The sequence below is a fragment of the Neomonachus schauinslandi genome, chromosome 6 (assembly GCF_002201575.2).
Source record: "Neomonachus schauinslandi chromosome 6, ASM220157v2, whole genome shotgun sequence".
Taxonomy (NCBI): Eukaryota; Metazoa; Chordata; class Mammalia; order Carnivora; family Phocidae; genus Neomonachus; species Neomonachus schauinslandi.
Genome location: NC_058408.1, coordinates 147,391,543 through 147,408,431, shown reverse-complemented (window position 1 = coordinate 147,408,431; position 16,889 = coordinate 147,391,543). Strand labels below are relative to the sequence as shown.

Sequence of the window (16,889 nt, the reverse complement as noted above, 5' to 3'; positions counted from 1 at the left end):
CACAGAGACAGAAACGAGAGTGGCGGTTGCCGGGGGCTGGGGGAGGGGGAAATGAGATCTCCGTTCATGGATACAGAGTTCAGTTTTGCAAAACGGAAAAAGTTCCAGAGAGGGATGGTGGTGATGACTGCACAATATGAATGTACTTAATGCCACTGAACCGTACACTTAAAAATGGTTACGCTTGGTGGGGCACCAGGGTGGTATAGTCAGTCACGTGTTGACTCTTGGTTTCGGCTCAGGTAGTGACCTCAGGGTCCTGACACTAAGCCCCGTGTCAGGTTCCACGCTTAGTAGGGAGTCTGCTTGAGATTCTCTCTCCCTCTCCCTGCCCCTCCCACTTGTGCTCTCTCTAAAATAAATCTTTTAAAAAAAATGGTTCAGGGGCGCCTGGGTGGCTCAGTCGTTAAGCGTCTGCCTTCGGCTCAGGTCATGATCCCAGGGTCCTGGGATCGAGTCCCACATCGGGCTCCCTGCTCGGCAGGAAGCCTGCTTCTCCCTCTCCCACTCCCCCTGCTTGTGTTCCTGCTCTCGCTATTCTAATAAAAAAAATAAAATCTTTAAAAAAAAAAAAATGGTTCAGATGGCAAATTTTGTCACATGTATTTTACCACAGTTAAATTTTTAAGAAAGAGAAAAAATGATACAAGGACACAATTCAGACATATTAGAGGTGCTGTTTCAAACAATATCACCTATGTAGTATTCCTCCCTCCCCCCCAAAAAAAGACAAAATATTTTAATTTAATCTATTAATTTCCAAGTTGAGTGTCATTCTGTGAAAAAATTGCCTTGACTCTTTGAAAATGTTTATCTCGGGGCACCTGGGGGGCTCAGTTGGTTAAGCGTCTGCCTTCGGTTCAGGTCATGATCCCAGGATCCTGGAATCGAGTCCCGCATCGGGCTCCCTGCTCAGTGGAGAGCCTGCTTCTCCCTCTCCCTGACGCTCTGCCTACTTGTGCTCTTTATCTCTCTGTCAAATAGATAGGTAGAATCTTTAAAAGAAAAGAAAAAATGTTTATCTCATGAAAGAATAAACAAAACCAAAAACCATCTGAGGCACTGTTTAGAAAAGAGGGGCCTAACGCGAAAACACTGATAAAATGTACAATCCTTGATTGAATGGGGTTGGTTGGATCAATAGCTATCAGTGAAACTGAATATGGACTTTGAATATTAAATTTTCTGGATAATCATATTATGTAGTTATGCAGGGAAAATGTCTTTGTTTTTAGGACACACATGCTGAACTATTTAGGGGCAAAATGTCACGACATCTGCAATTACCTCTCAAATGGTTCAGGAGTAACAGAAAGACAAATAGAGAGTAAATGTGGCAAAGTATTAACAACTGGAAAATGTAAGTCAAAGGCATATAATATAGTTATACTTCTAACTTTTCTGCAGGTTTTGAAATTTCTCACAATAAAAGGTTGATGGGGGAAAAAGCTGTCTGCACAGCAGGACTGGGAGTGAAAAAAAGAAAAACTATTGTTTTTCTTTATAAACTCTTCCCTCTCTACTGCTTGATTTTTTTAATAGTTTTCTTTAATAAATGTTTTAAATTAAAGTTATTTTATGGTAAACAGTAAAGTTCGCTGAGTCTAAACACATCTTTTTATATTTAATATTTAAACAATACACTTGGATTTCATAACTCAACGTGTTCATTTAATATAATGCTTTTTAAAAATGAAAGCCTTTACTAAATCAATAATGCATATTCAAATGTCAGTACCACAGAATCAAAAATCACCTGACGGACTCCCACTCTCAGCATAAGGAGGCACATTATTAGTTGGCAGGCCAGTGTAATCAATCATTTCTAAAAGACAGATATTGCGTCTAAGACTAAAGGCAACCAGAAGTATGCCACGGGGGCTCTATTTCTGCCATTCCCATCCATTTGCCTTAAGAGACACACGCATTCCTAGAAACTTCTTTCTCATCCTAGTTGTCAGGAAGCACTTTCAAAAGCCAGAATGAACTAGTCAGGAGAAACAAAGTATGTGCATGTTCCCTACTGATCGGAATCTTTGACATTGCTGAGAATTATCACAATTTTCTTAAAAATCGTAACATAAAATTTTTATATCCAGAGTTCCAATCACAAGAGAAAATCCTTAGAAACTTGAAGAGAAACAAGACAAAAGCTATCTGAAGAGATACTCCATTCACAGTGCTAAAAATAATTCTATTACCTATAATATCAACTACCTTGGATAGGAAGGAGATCCACAAGCCAGAATGTGTATGGAGTGAAAAGACACCTCAGTTTTGATAGCTACACACACACACCCACGAAAGAGTATCACAGAGAGTTAACCAAGGACATACAAGGCATTGCCGGCACTCTAGCAGCTTACTTTCCTTTTATGGATACAGTGCCAAAGATCTGCTGCAGGAGTCTGCATGTATTTTGGATTCTATTAAAAGCTTTCAATAGGATATTTTAACAAGCCATTTTTATTTTTTTATGTTTTTTTTTTTTTAATGTGATGGTTTTAAATGTCAAAGACTATTAAGACCTCCAAGACCTTTTTTCAGGTTCTACCTGTATTAAGGGAAAAAAGCCAAGTACTGAGGGAAAAAGGACTCTAAAATCAGAAGAGTATCTTTCAGTAAAACACTCAGTCTCGTACCAATACAAAATCAAGTTCATACTCAAACAAAATGGTTTATTAGCATCCTGGAATAAATCCAGCACTTAAAAAATAACCATAACCTAAAATCTATCAGAACAGTGAACAATTTCATTAGCTCCCTCTCTGAACTCCCAGAAGATGATCTCTAAAACTTAAATATTAGAACAAAGATCTGCTACTGGGCTACCAAGTCAGAAGTGACGATGGCCGCGAAGGCAATCCATAAGGCAGAAAAACTTCTCAAGGTGGAAAACAGATTGTCCGAACAGCTGTAGTATACCAAACTGAAAACAGGCAAACACAAGCAAAGCAAACAGAATACTACAGAAATGTCATACTAAAAACCGTACAAATAATGTGACCTAACCATGCAGCCCCATCTTGGGGCTCAACAATCAGCTTCATTTAGGTTTATTTATTTAGTTGACTTGGAAAAAAGGCAAGATTGAGAACATTAATATTCACAGTCACCAAACATTATTGAAAAGTTCCTGTAACAGTACTCCTTTCAAACACAGAGCAAAAACAAAAAAAGAAAACTAACTAAAAAAGAAAAACCCACTGTGATTAAGAAATATATATCTACTGTTCCTGGCACATAATTACTAAAACCCCTGTAATTTCCTAAGTAAGATCCCTAGGGGCATCTTTTGTTAATATATTTAGTTTTGTTCCCAGTTCCTGAAATTGCTCCGGAGACATAAAAGGAAAACCGAATGTCTTTTGTTATTCATAAAACAAGTCCCTTTCTCCACTTCTGAGTTTATGTTAATGAGGTGACTTCTGGAAAACACCTAAGGATGGGGGCTGGTTGCCAAGGGAACCAACCTTGGGATTAAAGGGTTGGAACTTTCAGCACCATCCCACTCCCACCTCCTGGGAAAGGAGAGGAGCTGGAGGGTGAATTATTCATCTGTGGCCAATGATTTGATCGATCTTACCTGTGTAATTAAGCCTCAGTAAGCTTGCGGGCTGCTGAACATGCGGAGGTGCTGGGAGAGTGGCAGCCAAGAGGACATCGAAAGCCCCTTCCCTTGCCCTCTACATCTCTTCCATCTAGTTCCTAAGTTCTAGCCTTTTATAATAAACTAGTCATCTAGTAAGTAAAAGGTTTTCCTGAGTTCTGTGAACAGTTCTACCAAATTAACTAAACCCAAGCCAGGGTTATGGAAACCTGTGATTTATAACCAAGAGATCAGAAACACACATGACACCCTGGACTTGCTATTTGTAATTAAAAAAAAAAAAAAAAATGCTGTTCATATTAATTTCCTATTGCTGCTCTAACAAATTACTACAAATTTAGTGGCTTAAAACAATTCAAATCTTTTATCTTAAAATCTGGGCAAGACCAGAAGTTCCACATGGCTCTCACTGGGCTAAAACCAAAGTGTACTCCTTGGAAGGGTCTAGGGGGGCCTTGCCTTTTCCAGCTTATAGAGGCTGCCAGCATTCCTCAGCTCACAGCCCCGCACCACTAAGACCTCTGTTGCTCCACTGTCATATCTCCTTCTGTGACACATGTTCTCCTGTCTCCCTCTTGTTTATAAGGACCCTTATGATTATGCTGGGCCCACCCAAATAACAGGAGGTCATCTCTCTCCATTTGAGGGTCCTTAATTTAACTACATCTGCAAGATCCCTTTTGCCATGTAAAGTAGCACATTCATATACTCTGGGGATTAGAATTCAAATGCCTTGGGGGGGCCAGAAGGCATTACTCTGCCTGTTACACTATTTCAATCAGTTGTGTAAATCAGAAAAGGCTGGGGGGGGGGCAGTGAAAGCAAGCAGTAGTGGACACCTAAAAAATACAACTTTAGACACTAACTCCTCTCCCTAATAGCATATTTTGCAAGATATTTCATGTTTTGTGCCTTCAGGTAAGTCATCAGTAAGGTATCTCTGTGCAGCAAATTAATTTTTAAAGCCAAAGAACACCAAACTAGAGAATAGAAGCCTCTTCCATTTCTTTCCTTACACTAATTTATATGCCCTCAGTTTCCTCTAAAGTTAAAAAGTCAGCCACAAAGACATCTTAATAAATAGGTAAAATCGCCATTGTATCTTACGTCAAAGATTTCCTTTTGTTTTGTTCTGATGTGGTACTGTCCTTGGTATACATCACCTTATTATCACTGCAGTTCATAGTATTTCCATCTCTCAAAAACTAATTGTACAGGACTTTTTCTTCTGTCGAAGTTAATAAAACTTTGTTTGGATTATTGTACAACACTCATTTGACCAGACACACTATATCTCTAAACTAAATAATAAAGTCACCATTAAAAAAATTACCTTGAACATTACATTTTGCAACACATTTGTTTTTCCAGAAAAACATTTACACAACCTTAATAGTTTACTTCCTTGAGAAAAACCATTCATATCTATAATTCTTAATAATGATACCAAAATAAACAATATTTTTAAATGTAATAAGCCTATACCTTGCTAATTTGTTAAAAATGACAAAAGTAAAAAAAATTTAAAAAATTAGAAACTACAATGAAAAAAGTATTAGTGAAAGCAAACAGACAAACACATTCTGACATGTTTAGCACCATATAAGTCATAGGTGTTTCTACAGTTGCATCTGGCACCCTGGAGTGGCTATGTAGGACACGGTACACAGGCAAGGGGCCAAAATACAATTGGCGTCAGGGCAGAAAATAACAGCCACAAATATTGATTTTCAATACAGTTATGAGAAGAGGGGAAATATTTGATCAAATAGAACTATCTTTGCAGACAACCCGAAAGAAAAAGTCAATTCTAACATATTGCCTATGTTTTAAGAATCATGTAAGTTATGGGGCACCTGGATGGCTCAATCAGTTAAGCGTCTGCCTTCCGTTCAGGTCATGATCCCAGAGTCCCGGCATCAGCCCTGCACCGGATTCCCTGCTGAGCCAAGAGCCTGCTTCTCCCTCTCCTCCCTGCTCATGCTCTCTGTCGCTGTTTCTCTCTCTCAAATAAATAAAATCTTAAAAAAAAAAAAAAAAAAACCTGTAAGTTTTTAGACACATCAAATTTTGCTCAGGAATACCCCAGACTACAATCCTCATGATTCCATTTCAGCATGCTCACTGATAAGAAGATTCTGATTTAGCCCGTAAGTCAGTGATTCTCAACAGGGGATACAAACGAAACCAGAAAGGGAGAGAAACCATAATAGACTCTTTTTTTTTTTTTAAAGATTTTATTTATTTATTTGACAGAGAGACAGTGAGAGAGGGAACACAAGCAGGGGGAGTGGGAGAGGGAGAAGCAGGCTTCCCACTGAGCAGGGAGCCCAACACAGGGCTCAATCCCAGGACCCTGGGACCATGACCTGAGCTGAAGGCAGACACTTAACGGCTGAGCCACCCAGGCACCCCCCATAAGAGACTCTTAATCTCAGGAAACAAACTGAGGGTTACTGGAGTGGAGGGGGGTGGGAAGGATGGGGTGGCTGGGTGATGGACATTGGGGAGGGTATGTGCTATGGTGAGCGCTGTGAATTGTGTAAGACTGATGAATCACAGACTTGTACCCCTGAAACAAATAATACCTTATATGTTAAGGTATTGTTCTCCTAATAGGGAGAAGTCACATTGGCTCCCACTGGGTCAAGCCCCAGGGGTAGTCTGGAAAGTAAAAAATACAGAAAGCTAGGAAGAAAGTAAAAAATCTAGAAATTCAGAAAAGCATAAAGGTCTATTTGTCCAGATCTCAGTTTCCACAAGGGCTTATTCGCTGAATGATTTAACAAATGCCTGAATGCCTGCTATATATCAGACACTGTTTTAAGTACTAGGATACAGATGTGAAGGAAACAAAATTCCTGGCCCTCACCAAGCTTAAATTCTAAGGAAGAAAAGAGACAAATAATAAAGTGGAAAGTAACAAGTGTTGTAAAGAAAATTAAAACCAGGGGAAGGGGATGAGGACAGGGCTGAAATTGTAGATACAGCAGTCAGGGAAGCCTCAATGAGAAGGCAACAATTGAGAAAAGAACTTAAGCAACTAAATGAGCTAATCCTGCAATCCAGAAAATGAGAATTCCAGGCAGAGGAAAGAGCAAGTACAAAGGTTTGAGGCTTATTTGTAGAGAAGAAAGGTGGCCAGAGTGGCTAAAGTGAATGAGTGAGGTTAAGAGCAACATACGGGAGGGGGAATGGGGAGGGAAGGAAGGTGCAGAACACAGCTGAGGGGGCCTAGAGTGTCTCTGAGGGACTCTGGCTTTTACTCAGAGCAACACAATCACTGAAGAGTTCTGAGCAGTTTTAGAAGAGTAGCTCCTATGTGGAGAACAATTTGTAAAAGAAAAAAAGGACAGGGGATCATGGTTTGGACCAGGGTAGTGAGAAGTACAGATTCTGCATGTATTTTGAAGGTAGAGCCAGAAAGATTTTCTGACAAGTAGGAAAGGAGTAAGAGAAAAAGGAGAATCAAGGATGACCGAGGCTTTGGGCACAGCTGGTGGGATGATAAACTTGTCATCAAGGGAGAAAGGGGACTATGAAAGAATAGGTTTAAGGGAGAGACCAGTTCAGTTTCAGCTTCGCTGAATTGGGAAGAAGTTGGAAATATCAGCTATTCAAGGGAAAATGTGGTGTACACGACTGGTTACACAAGTCCAGGGTTCAGGAATACAAAAAGTTATCACCACGGATTTAATTTGGGATTCTTATGTGACCCTGTTTATCTTTTCAAGGGATCAGCCTGGGTCACAAATTAAAATGTTCTTCTAAAGGGCAACCAATTCAATACAATAGCAGAATTAAAATGGTGTGTTAGGTAGTACTGCCCTTTTCTCTAGGGACATTATCTATCCAGCAGGAAAGGCAGTCTATGATTAGCACCAACATGACCTCCCAGAAAACACTGGCACCAAACTGCAGACATTCCAGAGACAACTGCACATTTAAATTCACACCTCTGCCTTTACCATCCTGGTTCCTACCCCCAGATTCCACTTTCACTGATGGCAGGTCTTGGCATCACTGTCCCCAACGTCCGCTCACCACATAAGATAATAATAATGACTTAGGCGAAACTTACACCCAACAGTCATGTAAAAAAGAAACTTGCTCAATATTGCTGGCACTTCAGTTTACTTTTGCCTTCTTAACAACTGAATCCTCCTCAATCCTATTTTAACAAGCTACAAAGGTTGAGACTTTTTCCAATTTCGAAGGGGTTGTCTCACATTTTATACTTAGTATAAATTTTATACTCAGTAAATATTTTATACTTAGTGTATATACTTCAGAGATGATTTTTTTTAGTAAATGTGTTACCAAAGGGACCACAGAGATGATCTTCTTAAATGCCTAACATGGACAAGCCATAATATACCATATCTAATGAAATCTGGAGAACATAAGGCAGGCAGAAAAGGGGAAGTAAAGGTTAATGTTCAGTACATGGGGGCTTCTATTAATTAACCCAACACAAGGTAAACAAAAAAATGTTTTACACATATTTCAGTGACGTTTACAAATCAGGATAGGACTACCCAAAAAAGACACGGTCATAATTGGTACAACAGTTCAGAACCATATTGTATGGTGAAGTAAAAAATACCTGTTGAAAGGGAAAACAGAATGCACATTACTAAGAACTAAATACAATTAATACTTAGCCCTAAGAACCTAGAAACTCTGGAGTGGGTGGGAGTAGGGACTTAATGATAAAGAAACTGGTAGATGAAAAAAAATCAAATACAGTATTGGTCCTGCTGGCATGAGTTTTTGTTCCACCTTTAAAATGAAATCACAGCCATCAAAATGCGAAGAGGTACAAGGATGGTTATCCCAAAAGAAATAAGAATTTGTGGAGGGGCGCCTGGGTGGCTCAGTCGTTAAGCGTCTGCCTTCAGCTCAGGTCATGAGCCCAGCGTCCTGGGATCGAGCCCCGCATCAGGCTCCCTGCTCCACAGGAAGCCTGCGTCTCCATCTCCCACTCCCCCCTGCTTGTGTTCCATCTCTCGCTGTGTCTCTGTGTCAAATAAAAAACAATTTTTTTAAATCTTTAAAAAAAAAAAAGAAAGAAGAATATGTGGGGCACCTGGGTGGCTCAGTTGGTTAAGCGACTGCCTTCGGCTCAGGTCATGATCCTGGAGTCCCTAGATCGAGTCCTGCATTGGGCTCCCTGCTCGGCGAGGAGCCTGCTTCTCCCTCTAACCCCCCCCCCTCTCATGTACTCTCTCTCTTTCTCGCTCTCTCAAATAAATAAATAAATCTTTAAAAAAAAAAAAATAAGAAGAATATATGGAAAAAATAAAAGGGAGCAACAAAATGAGAGTAGTCATAAAGAAATAATAGCCACATAGACAAAGTTATATTGATTGGTCTAATTTGTGTTTCAACAAGAGAAAATATTTCAAAGTAGAAGTTCTTATCCTGAGATCCACTAACCTGAAGAAACTATGAACCTCTGATTTCTAAAGGATTCTATGACCCCAACAGAGGTGAGTAATTGTCGCAACGTACTTCATTTCTATCTGTAAACTTCTGTGTACTATAACACGACCTTGTACTAAAGGTATGCATAGTCCATTACCACCTGCAAAAATGATTTTAAGAGTTTCCAAAAGGCACCCAGGTAATTTAAAGACAATCACACCTAGATACAAAAGGTCACATAAGATACCATTTATATATGGAATATCCAGAATAGGTAGATCCACAGAGACAGAAAGCAGATGTGATTGCCAGGGACTTGGGAGAGGAGGGGAGGGAGAGTAACTGCTTAATGGTACAGGGTTTCCTTTTGGGGTGATGAAAATGTTTTAGTACCAGACAAATGGTGGTTGCACAACACTCTAAATGCACTAAATGACACTGATTTGTTCACTTTCAAAATGCTGAATTTTATGTTGCAACTTTGGCCTCAATAAAATAAATCTCTTTGTACCTCCTTTAAAAAAAAAAAAAAGAAAATTATACCACATAGGGTACCCCAATTTGGAGGAAAAAAAAAATCAATGGGATGAAATGGAAAAACACAGATAGCCTAAAATGGCTCAGTGTGCTTTCATCCCTAGTCCTCAGGATAGAAGAAAATTGGAGCCAAGAGTTACTAAGCGCCTACTGTGTTTTGGTGTTCAGAAGGACTCACCTTCTTGGACATTCTTTTTGCCGGAACAAAACGAAAATAAAAAACTCAGATTTCTTGAAATCTACGCTTAGGACTTACAAGTTCATATAGTTACGTCTTCCGTTCTTGGAGCTATATTCAGGAGGATAAACAAAAGAAATTCATACTGGGAAAAATACATACACATACAGCTAAGCTATATACAGGCTTAGCTATTGTTCCACACAATATTTAACTTGAGTAGTCCCTCCAAATTATCCTTTACAAAAATTTTCTTTACAAAACAGAATGTCAAAGTAAGCACCCCATCCAAATAATTTCAATCATAAAATTCAAAAAGCTAACCAACTCAAGAAGAAACAAAAAAGCACAGGGAGTCCAGTAACTCCTTTTGTGAATTACATCACAAATATTTACCTCACAAGGTCGAAACTAGAGAAAACCCTGCTCTCACAACATGTCCTGGTCTTTCGACAGGTCTTAACCAGTAACTGGGATCAATATCCAGAATTTCTTTAGGAAGCACTAAAACCACAAAATATACAAATCATAATTTGAATTGTGGAATTTAGCTGGCTACATGAAATCAGTTTCATAAAATGTGCAAATATTAACTACATGACATTCACGTTAAATTAACATCAGTATTTTCAAGGTCAATATTATGTTTGTTCAACTTCTTGGAGTCACATTTTTGTGATATTTTTAACATCTGACTAAAGCTTCTATCATCACAAGATGCTCACACTGTTTACAAACACTCTGAAGCAGCAGCTGGTGTTCCTCAGTCACATCCTGTTACAATAAATAGAGGAGCAGCTTTAAACTCCAGGTATATTTTTCTCCTACTGATGTGTAAAAAAACTTTGCTTTAACTTAAGTTTTTCTCCCTAATGATGGAAAGACACACAATGAAATGGAGGCAATTTAGAACAAAGTTATAACAAGATCACAAATACAGAGATTCTCATGCATGCATAGTGGGAGTACAGCTATCATGCTGAATGACCGAAATGCTAAATAATATTGACCCTGCTTATATCTTTCATGTCATTTTTAATACCTTTTCCCATCCCATTCAAAAAATGCAGAAACTTACCCACACAAGCATTGAGGAATAGCCAATCGGTCTTTTTCATCCTGTTTTTAATTTGTTTTAGTTTTTTAAAGTCCACTTCAAGTTCCTCCTTGCTGCCAACAGCACCAGCCAATTCAATCCTCTGAAAATCCATTTTCATTTCAGAGTCCCGTTTCGTAGTGGGAGGCGATCTTCTTTGGCTATTCCCACTGCTGCAGCTTCCCCTCCACCGAGCTCGGTCTTGCTCATTTATTATTGAAGAAGCCTCTTCAGTCTCTGCCAACTCTATTGCTTCAATATTATTAGGTCTGGGATGATCGCAAACAACACATTTTTTAGCCTTGGCCCAGTTTTCATATGTGCAAATAGAACAAGTCCAATGCTGGGTCCTTGTGTTCGGTTTATTTCTATCATTGTATTCCTCGCAAGGATCAAGAGAAAAAGCAACTGGTCTCGAACCAGATCCTGAGGATTGAGGAGATTCTGTGGGACTCCTGGTCCTACGCTGGGATAAGCACTGGGTACATCTGATTGCTCTTGGCCAGTTCAAATAGGTGCACATGTGGCATGACCATTTATTTGCATTTTCCATGCTGTACGAAGACTTAACCCTGGGTCTTGCACTAGAGTCTGGACATATCAAAGGACTACTTCCTCCTTCAGTGCTAGAAGGATCCCAATCTCTACCAACATCACTTGAACCACTTTTAAATGGATCTTCTGTAATAATTGTTCCACTTGGTCTTTGGGCGCGACACATAGTACACTTGATCGCAGATGGCCAGTTTTCATACGTACAATATTCACAAGCCCACTTAATTCCACGTTCTGACATTGTGCTCTTCTTGAAGTGAGTTATGTCAGGCAGGAAGCTATAAATAATTAGGACATGGTTATTAAAACAGTAACTACATAATTCCATCTCTGTGCCCCAAAAGTACCCTTCAACTTATAAAATATAAATCTCTCAAAAGAAGCCTATAAGATTTAGCAATGAACTACCCTTATTTTTCCAATTTCCATTAGAGACACCAGAGATAAGCTCCCAAAGAAAAAATCTTAGACCTCAGGGATTTAATGAAATTGTACTTTAGAATGCAAAAGAAATAAGCAGGAGATAAAAGGGAGGTTTGTTCTAAGAGGGAAGCAAGTTAAAATAGAGAAGCCGCTAATAGAAATGTTTAATTTAAGCCAGGTCATCACCATCAATTTAGAAAAGTAACAAACAGTTAAGATTCAAAGAGAAGGGAAAGAACACAAACCAAATAAACACATAACCATTCTCAAATTATGAACAACTTAGATTCTTATGCTCTCTAGGTACAGTATCGTTCTGTTTGATTCACTGAAGAATTCAGAAGATCAAACAAAGTCAATTCTATTATTTTTGCTAAGGAAGAAAAAGCAGCTTAAAGGTGCTACTTATCCACTGCTCTTAATAAGCACAGGCAGAAAAGAAAAATGTTGAAGAGTAATCCTTACAATCAGAAAATAACACTGAAATACAGATTAAGTTCCTTGATAGCCTACACCTTCAAAATCTAATTCTGTCTGGAGCACAAAAAAAATAAAAACTGTACATCACCTATTGGGACAATAAAATCGCCGGAACGTCCCTAAGATAACTACTAGCATATTCATGCCAATATAATTTTGAATATTCATACTTATACAAAAAATATTCAATATTTAAAACATACTCAAAATTCAATTCATACTAAACACATATTCAATATTTAAAAAGGTTCCTAGGATTCTACACTGGGCTTATTACTAACACTACATTAAAATGAATACTTCATGATTTAATAATGCCAACTAATTTATGAAGTAACTTCCACAAATTTAATAATTATTTTTTTTAATGGCTGCCACTAAAGCCATTTTCTTATATCCCTTCTCAACTAAATATCATCCTGCCACCTATTTTTAACCAGAAAAGTGAAAAATCCTAGGCAGAGTAACAGAAGCTTTTGCCTCCCCTTCTCAGAGATTTTTCCTGACCTGAAAAGCTCAATCTTTGGCTTTGTATGTGTATTATTGTGTCCCTGTTTGCCAAGTCCTCACTCCATTTATACTGTGAACTCCGTTAAGAGGACAAATTCACTACAAGAAAGGCTATAATTTATTAGCCAAAATAAAAATCACACTTACTAAGGTTTTAGTTTCCATGCTATAACCCCCACCTTGCACATGGTTAGAATAAAAGTATGGTTTATAAATCAGACCAAAGACAAGATTCAGTCTTCATGCTGGCTCAGATTCTGACTTCCTCAGTAGACGCTACGGGCAAAGCGTGCTAAGTGGTTCTGACTGTGAATAGCTAGTCCTGTAAAGGAAACCAAAACTGAGTTTCAATGGAAGCCTGCTAACTTTATCCAGAAGTATTTATTTTTTTAAAAAGCCTTTATTTTAATCCTACTCGTTTCTTTTAATAATGGACTACTGTATTTAGCACTTTAATAAATTAAATTTATTTAACAATAAAATTAGCTAACTGATTGGGCTGGTCAGGACGGGAAAGACATTTTTCTCTAAAGCCTTAAACATGTGTGTATATGCACTAATGGCATTGTTAATATTAACTTAGTAGTGTTAAGTCAGTTCCTACCCATATTACTTGTTATTACTGAAGAGAAAAAGGTGGTGTAAACCAAGTAAGCAGAAAAAGCAAAAAATAAATATGGCTTGTATTTAGCCTGAAGTCTTTTTCTCCTTCAGCAACTGAATTTTTTCCCTAACCCACCTTAATTTATATTTATACTGCTTAGATTTTGAAATTTAGTTTGTACACACGGATTACACACACTCTAACACCAGTCCAAAAATGTGTTGAAGAGCAAGAAACTATGGACACTCTAATTTAATGGCAATTTTCATATTCATTAGGCAGTTTCTTCCTTTAGTTTCTCAGGAATGAAATATAAATAAGTTGCTTGTGCTATTGGAAAAAAAACATGATCAAGTAGAAACTTATGACAAGAACAAATGACGTAATTAATATATATCCAGGGCTACTATAAGTAATTTCAGTATTTCGTTTAAAATATTCACATTCAAAACTTCATGCTTGCTTCAGTAAGTCTTACTTTGATTGTGTTTACAGGCTCAACTAAACAGCTTGTGACCTTACATTATCTTAGCTAATCTTCATGGAACTAATGTGCCAGCACAAGTTTAAATGTCCACGTCTGACAAAAAAAAAAAAAAAAAAAAACCCACTACCATAAAAAAAAATAGTCATTGTCGTATATGCCTGGTAAATAGCCTCCCTCTTTAAAAATCCAGGTAACTAAGCAATACCAAAACCATGCTCCAAAGTTTTAAGGCAAGTGCATTATATTAAATAATGATGTATACGGTATCAACTCTATGGGAAATTGAGACTGTAGAAATACCGTTTTTTAGTAACTGAAAACTAAAACTCACTGGAGAGGATTATCTGAGAGAGCCATTTGTACCTGCTGTAATCAGTAAATGGAATGGAAGAGTAAAGATAACTTTGGCTCAACTATATGATTTTGCATTATTGAGATGAAATTAACACTAAGTACACGTTTTCTTCCAGATGTCAAAAATCCCCCCAAAAACATAAAATTTTTAATAGCAACCAGCTCTGAGAATTAATATTATACACTGAAATAAAACTGTTACTAAGTATCTCTTAAGTTAACATATTGTCATATACCCAAGTAATTTAATTTACAAGTCTAATTTTACATGTAACAGACTTCTAAATTCTATCCAATGAATCATACTTCAGTTAATTGGTACAATAAAAAGCAAAAATAAAATCTGCACAATCTGGACCCTCTTTAAGGAGAACCAGACACAACTTTTACTCTTCAAACAAATATTCCTTGGTTCAAATGCAATACCAGCAATTCCCATCCTGTGGACCAAAGAATCCATGAATCCATTTGTGCATCAAGCTCTACCTGTAGACAGACTGAATAATATCTCCAAGTATATCAAGCAGTCCTAAACTGATCAATGCTTTTGATTATATACTTCCCACTTGAAATAATAATAAAAACCCAAGTATTATGGTATATGGATTAATGATCAGGGGAAAACAGAGGCTAGCAACTGAACATTTTTTATACTGTCATGCTTAATAATGAATTAATTAGACCATATTTGTGAAGCATTACTAAACACTGTAGAAGAAATAGACCTCATTTAAAGGCAATTCCTCAAAATTGTAGCTACTCTACAACTTTTCCCAACCACCTACTAAAACCCTATAAAAAAAAAACTGGAGACGTGAAATAATCCTCATCATGTATAAACTCCTTAAGAAAGAGAGAAGCAGGGTGCCTGGGTGGCTCAGTTGGTTGCGTCTGCCGATGGCTCAGGATGTGATCTCAGGGTCCTGGGACAGAGCCCCAGATCAGGCTTCCCTGCTCAATGGGGAGTCTGCTTCTCCCTCTCCCCCTCCTCCTGCTGTGCACACTCTCTCAAATAAATAAATCTTCAAAAAAAAAAAAAAAAAAAGGAAAGAAAGAAACAGAGAAGCCCATTTGCCAATTAGTTTCAAATGGTTAAGTCATCCAAACAAAGGACTAATAGCAGTCCTTAAGGTTTTGTATTAGCTTTATTAAATATGAGTCTGTATTCAATAATATAAATATTAACTCATTAATATAAATTTTTGATATAAATATTAACATAAATCTATGGAAATTTATAAGTGCTCAGAAAGCATCTTAGGGGAACACAGATGAAAGTTAAAATTAGGTTATTCCAAGCATGCTGAATTTTCAGGTTCTGTTACAGTATCACATGGTAATTCTGAACTATAATATTGATATATAAAAAGTACTACTTAACTCTTAAGCCAAAAATCCCACAGTCATTCCCCTCTTTTCTCCTCCACATCTTTCTACATCACTGTCCTTTCTCACAACAGTCAATAGAAAAAACAACTGGCCTTGAGTGAGATCCTGAAGATTGATGGTACAGTGAACCCTCTATCCATAAATCTGACCTCATTTCAGGACTCCAATACTTTATCACATCCTACATTAAACCTCTTCTCTTCCTCTCACAGCAAACTCTTAACCCTGACTTCTCCCGTATCCATTAAGGACACCATGAGGACCTCTGCACCCAGCACAGAAACGCAGAATCCTCTTGAATTTTGCCTTTCCCCCCACCAGAGTCTCTCTGATGGTTTCTGTCCAATCAGTTCCTTTCTTCCCATTTCCCACTGCCATCAACCCTTCTCAGTTCAGGTCAGAACTACTCTAATAGCCTTCTAAGCGCCTTCCCTTTCTAAATCCACCCAGCTTACTGTTACCAGAAAAATCCTCCTAATAGCAAGGCACTCTTTCCGAAGCAATTCTGCAACTGAATGAACTCCCAACTCCTTCCAGTAGTCGCACACAACACCCACCTCACGGATTCGCTCCCAAACACCGCACACATACCCCAGCCTCATGCACGTACCAGCCCCACCCGGCCCAAATGATAGGCACTACCTTTACAAACACAAGCATAACAGATACACATGCTCAACTTGGGGCAAATCCCATCCCTTCTTTAAAGCTCAGGTCAAGTCTCATCTCTCATGAGTTTTTTCCAAATCACTTCAAGTACACTCTAAACCATCACACTTCTACCGGTATTTGGCACTAACTGTATTTCCTCCTGGGGCTAGTTCCAGAATATTGATTTGCGTGTGTGTTTCCTGTATTCTCAGTTTTCAATCAGGTAGCCAAGCTTTCGAAAACTGCGTCTTTTGTTTTTTGGTTTAAGATTTTATTTATTTGACAGAGACACAGCGAAAACTGCGGCTCAGGGGCACCTGGGCAGCGCAGTCTGTTAAGGGGCAGACTCTTGGTTTGGGCTCAGGTCATGATCTCAGGGTCGTGGGATCAAGCCCCACATCAGGTTCCACGAGCAGCATGGAGTCTGCTTAAGTTTCTCTCTCTCTCTCTCCCTCTGCCCCTCCCCACCCCCGTGCTTGCTCAGTGCGCATGCACACATTCTCTCTCAAATAATTTAAAAACAAAACAAAACAAAACTGTGGCTCAGGGAATCAAGTGGCATGGAATGTGGACCAGCCCTATGTTTAG

The 16,889-nt window shown here is 38.3% G+C and overlaps 1 protein-coding gene across 2 annotated transcripts in view; it reads right to left on the bottom strand.

Moving 5' to 3' along the window:
• ZRANB1 (zinc finger RANBP2-type containing 1) overlaps positions 1-16,889 on the bottom strand; it is a 62,278-nt gene that overhangs the window by 25,899 nt on the left and 19,490 nt on the right. For both annotated transcript variants that reach the window (XM_044916178.1, XM_021703787.2), the window contains exon 2: positions 10,831-11,681. In XM_044916178.1, the coding sequence (XP_044772113.1) occupies positions 10,831-11,644 (814 nt within the window). In that variant the 5' untranslated portion in view covers positions 11,645-11,681. The remainder of the gene's footprint in view (positions 1-10,830; positions 11,682-16,889) is intronic.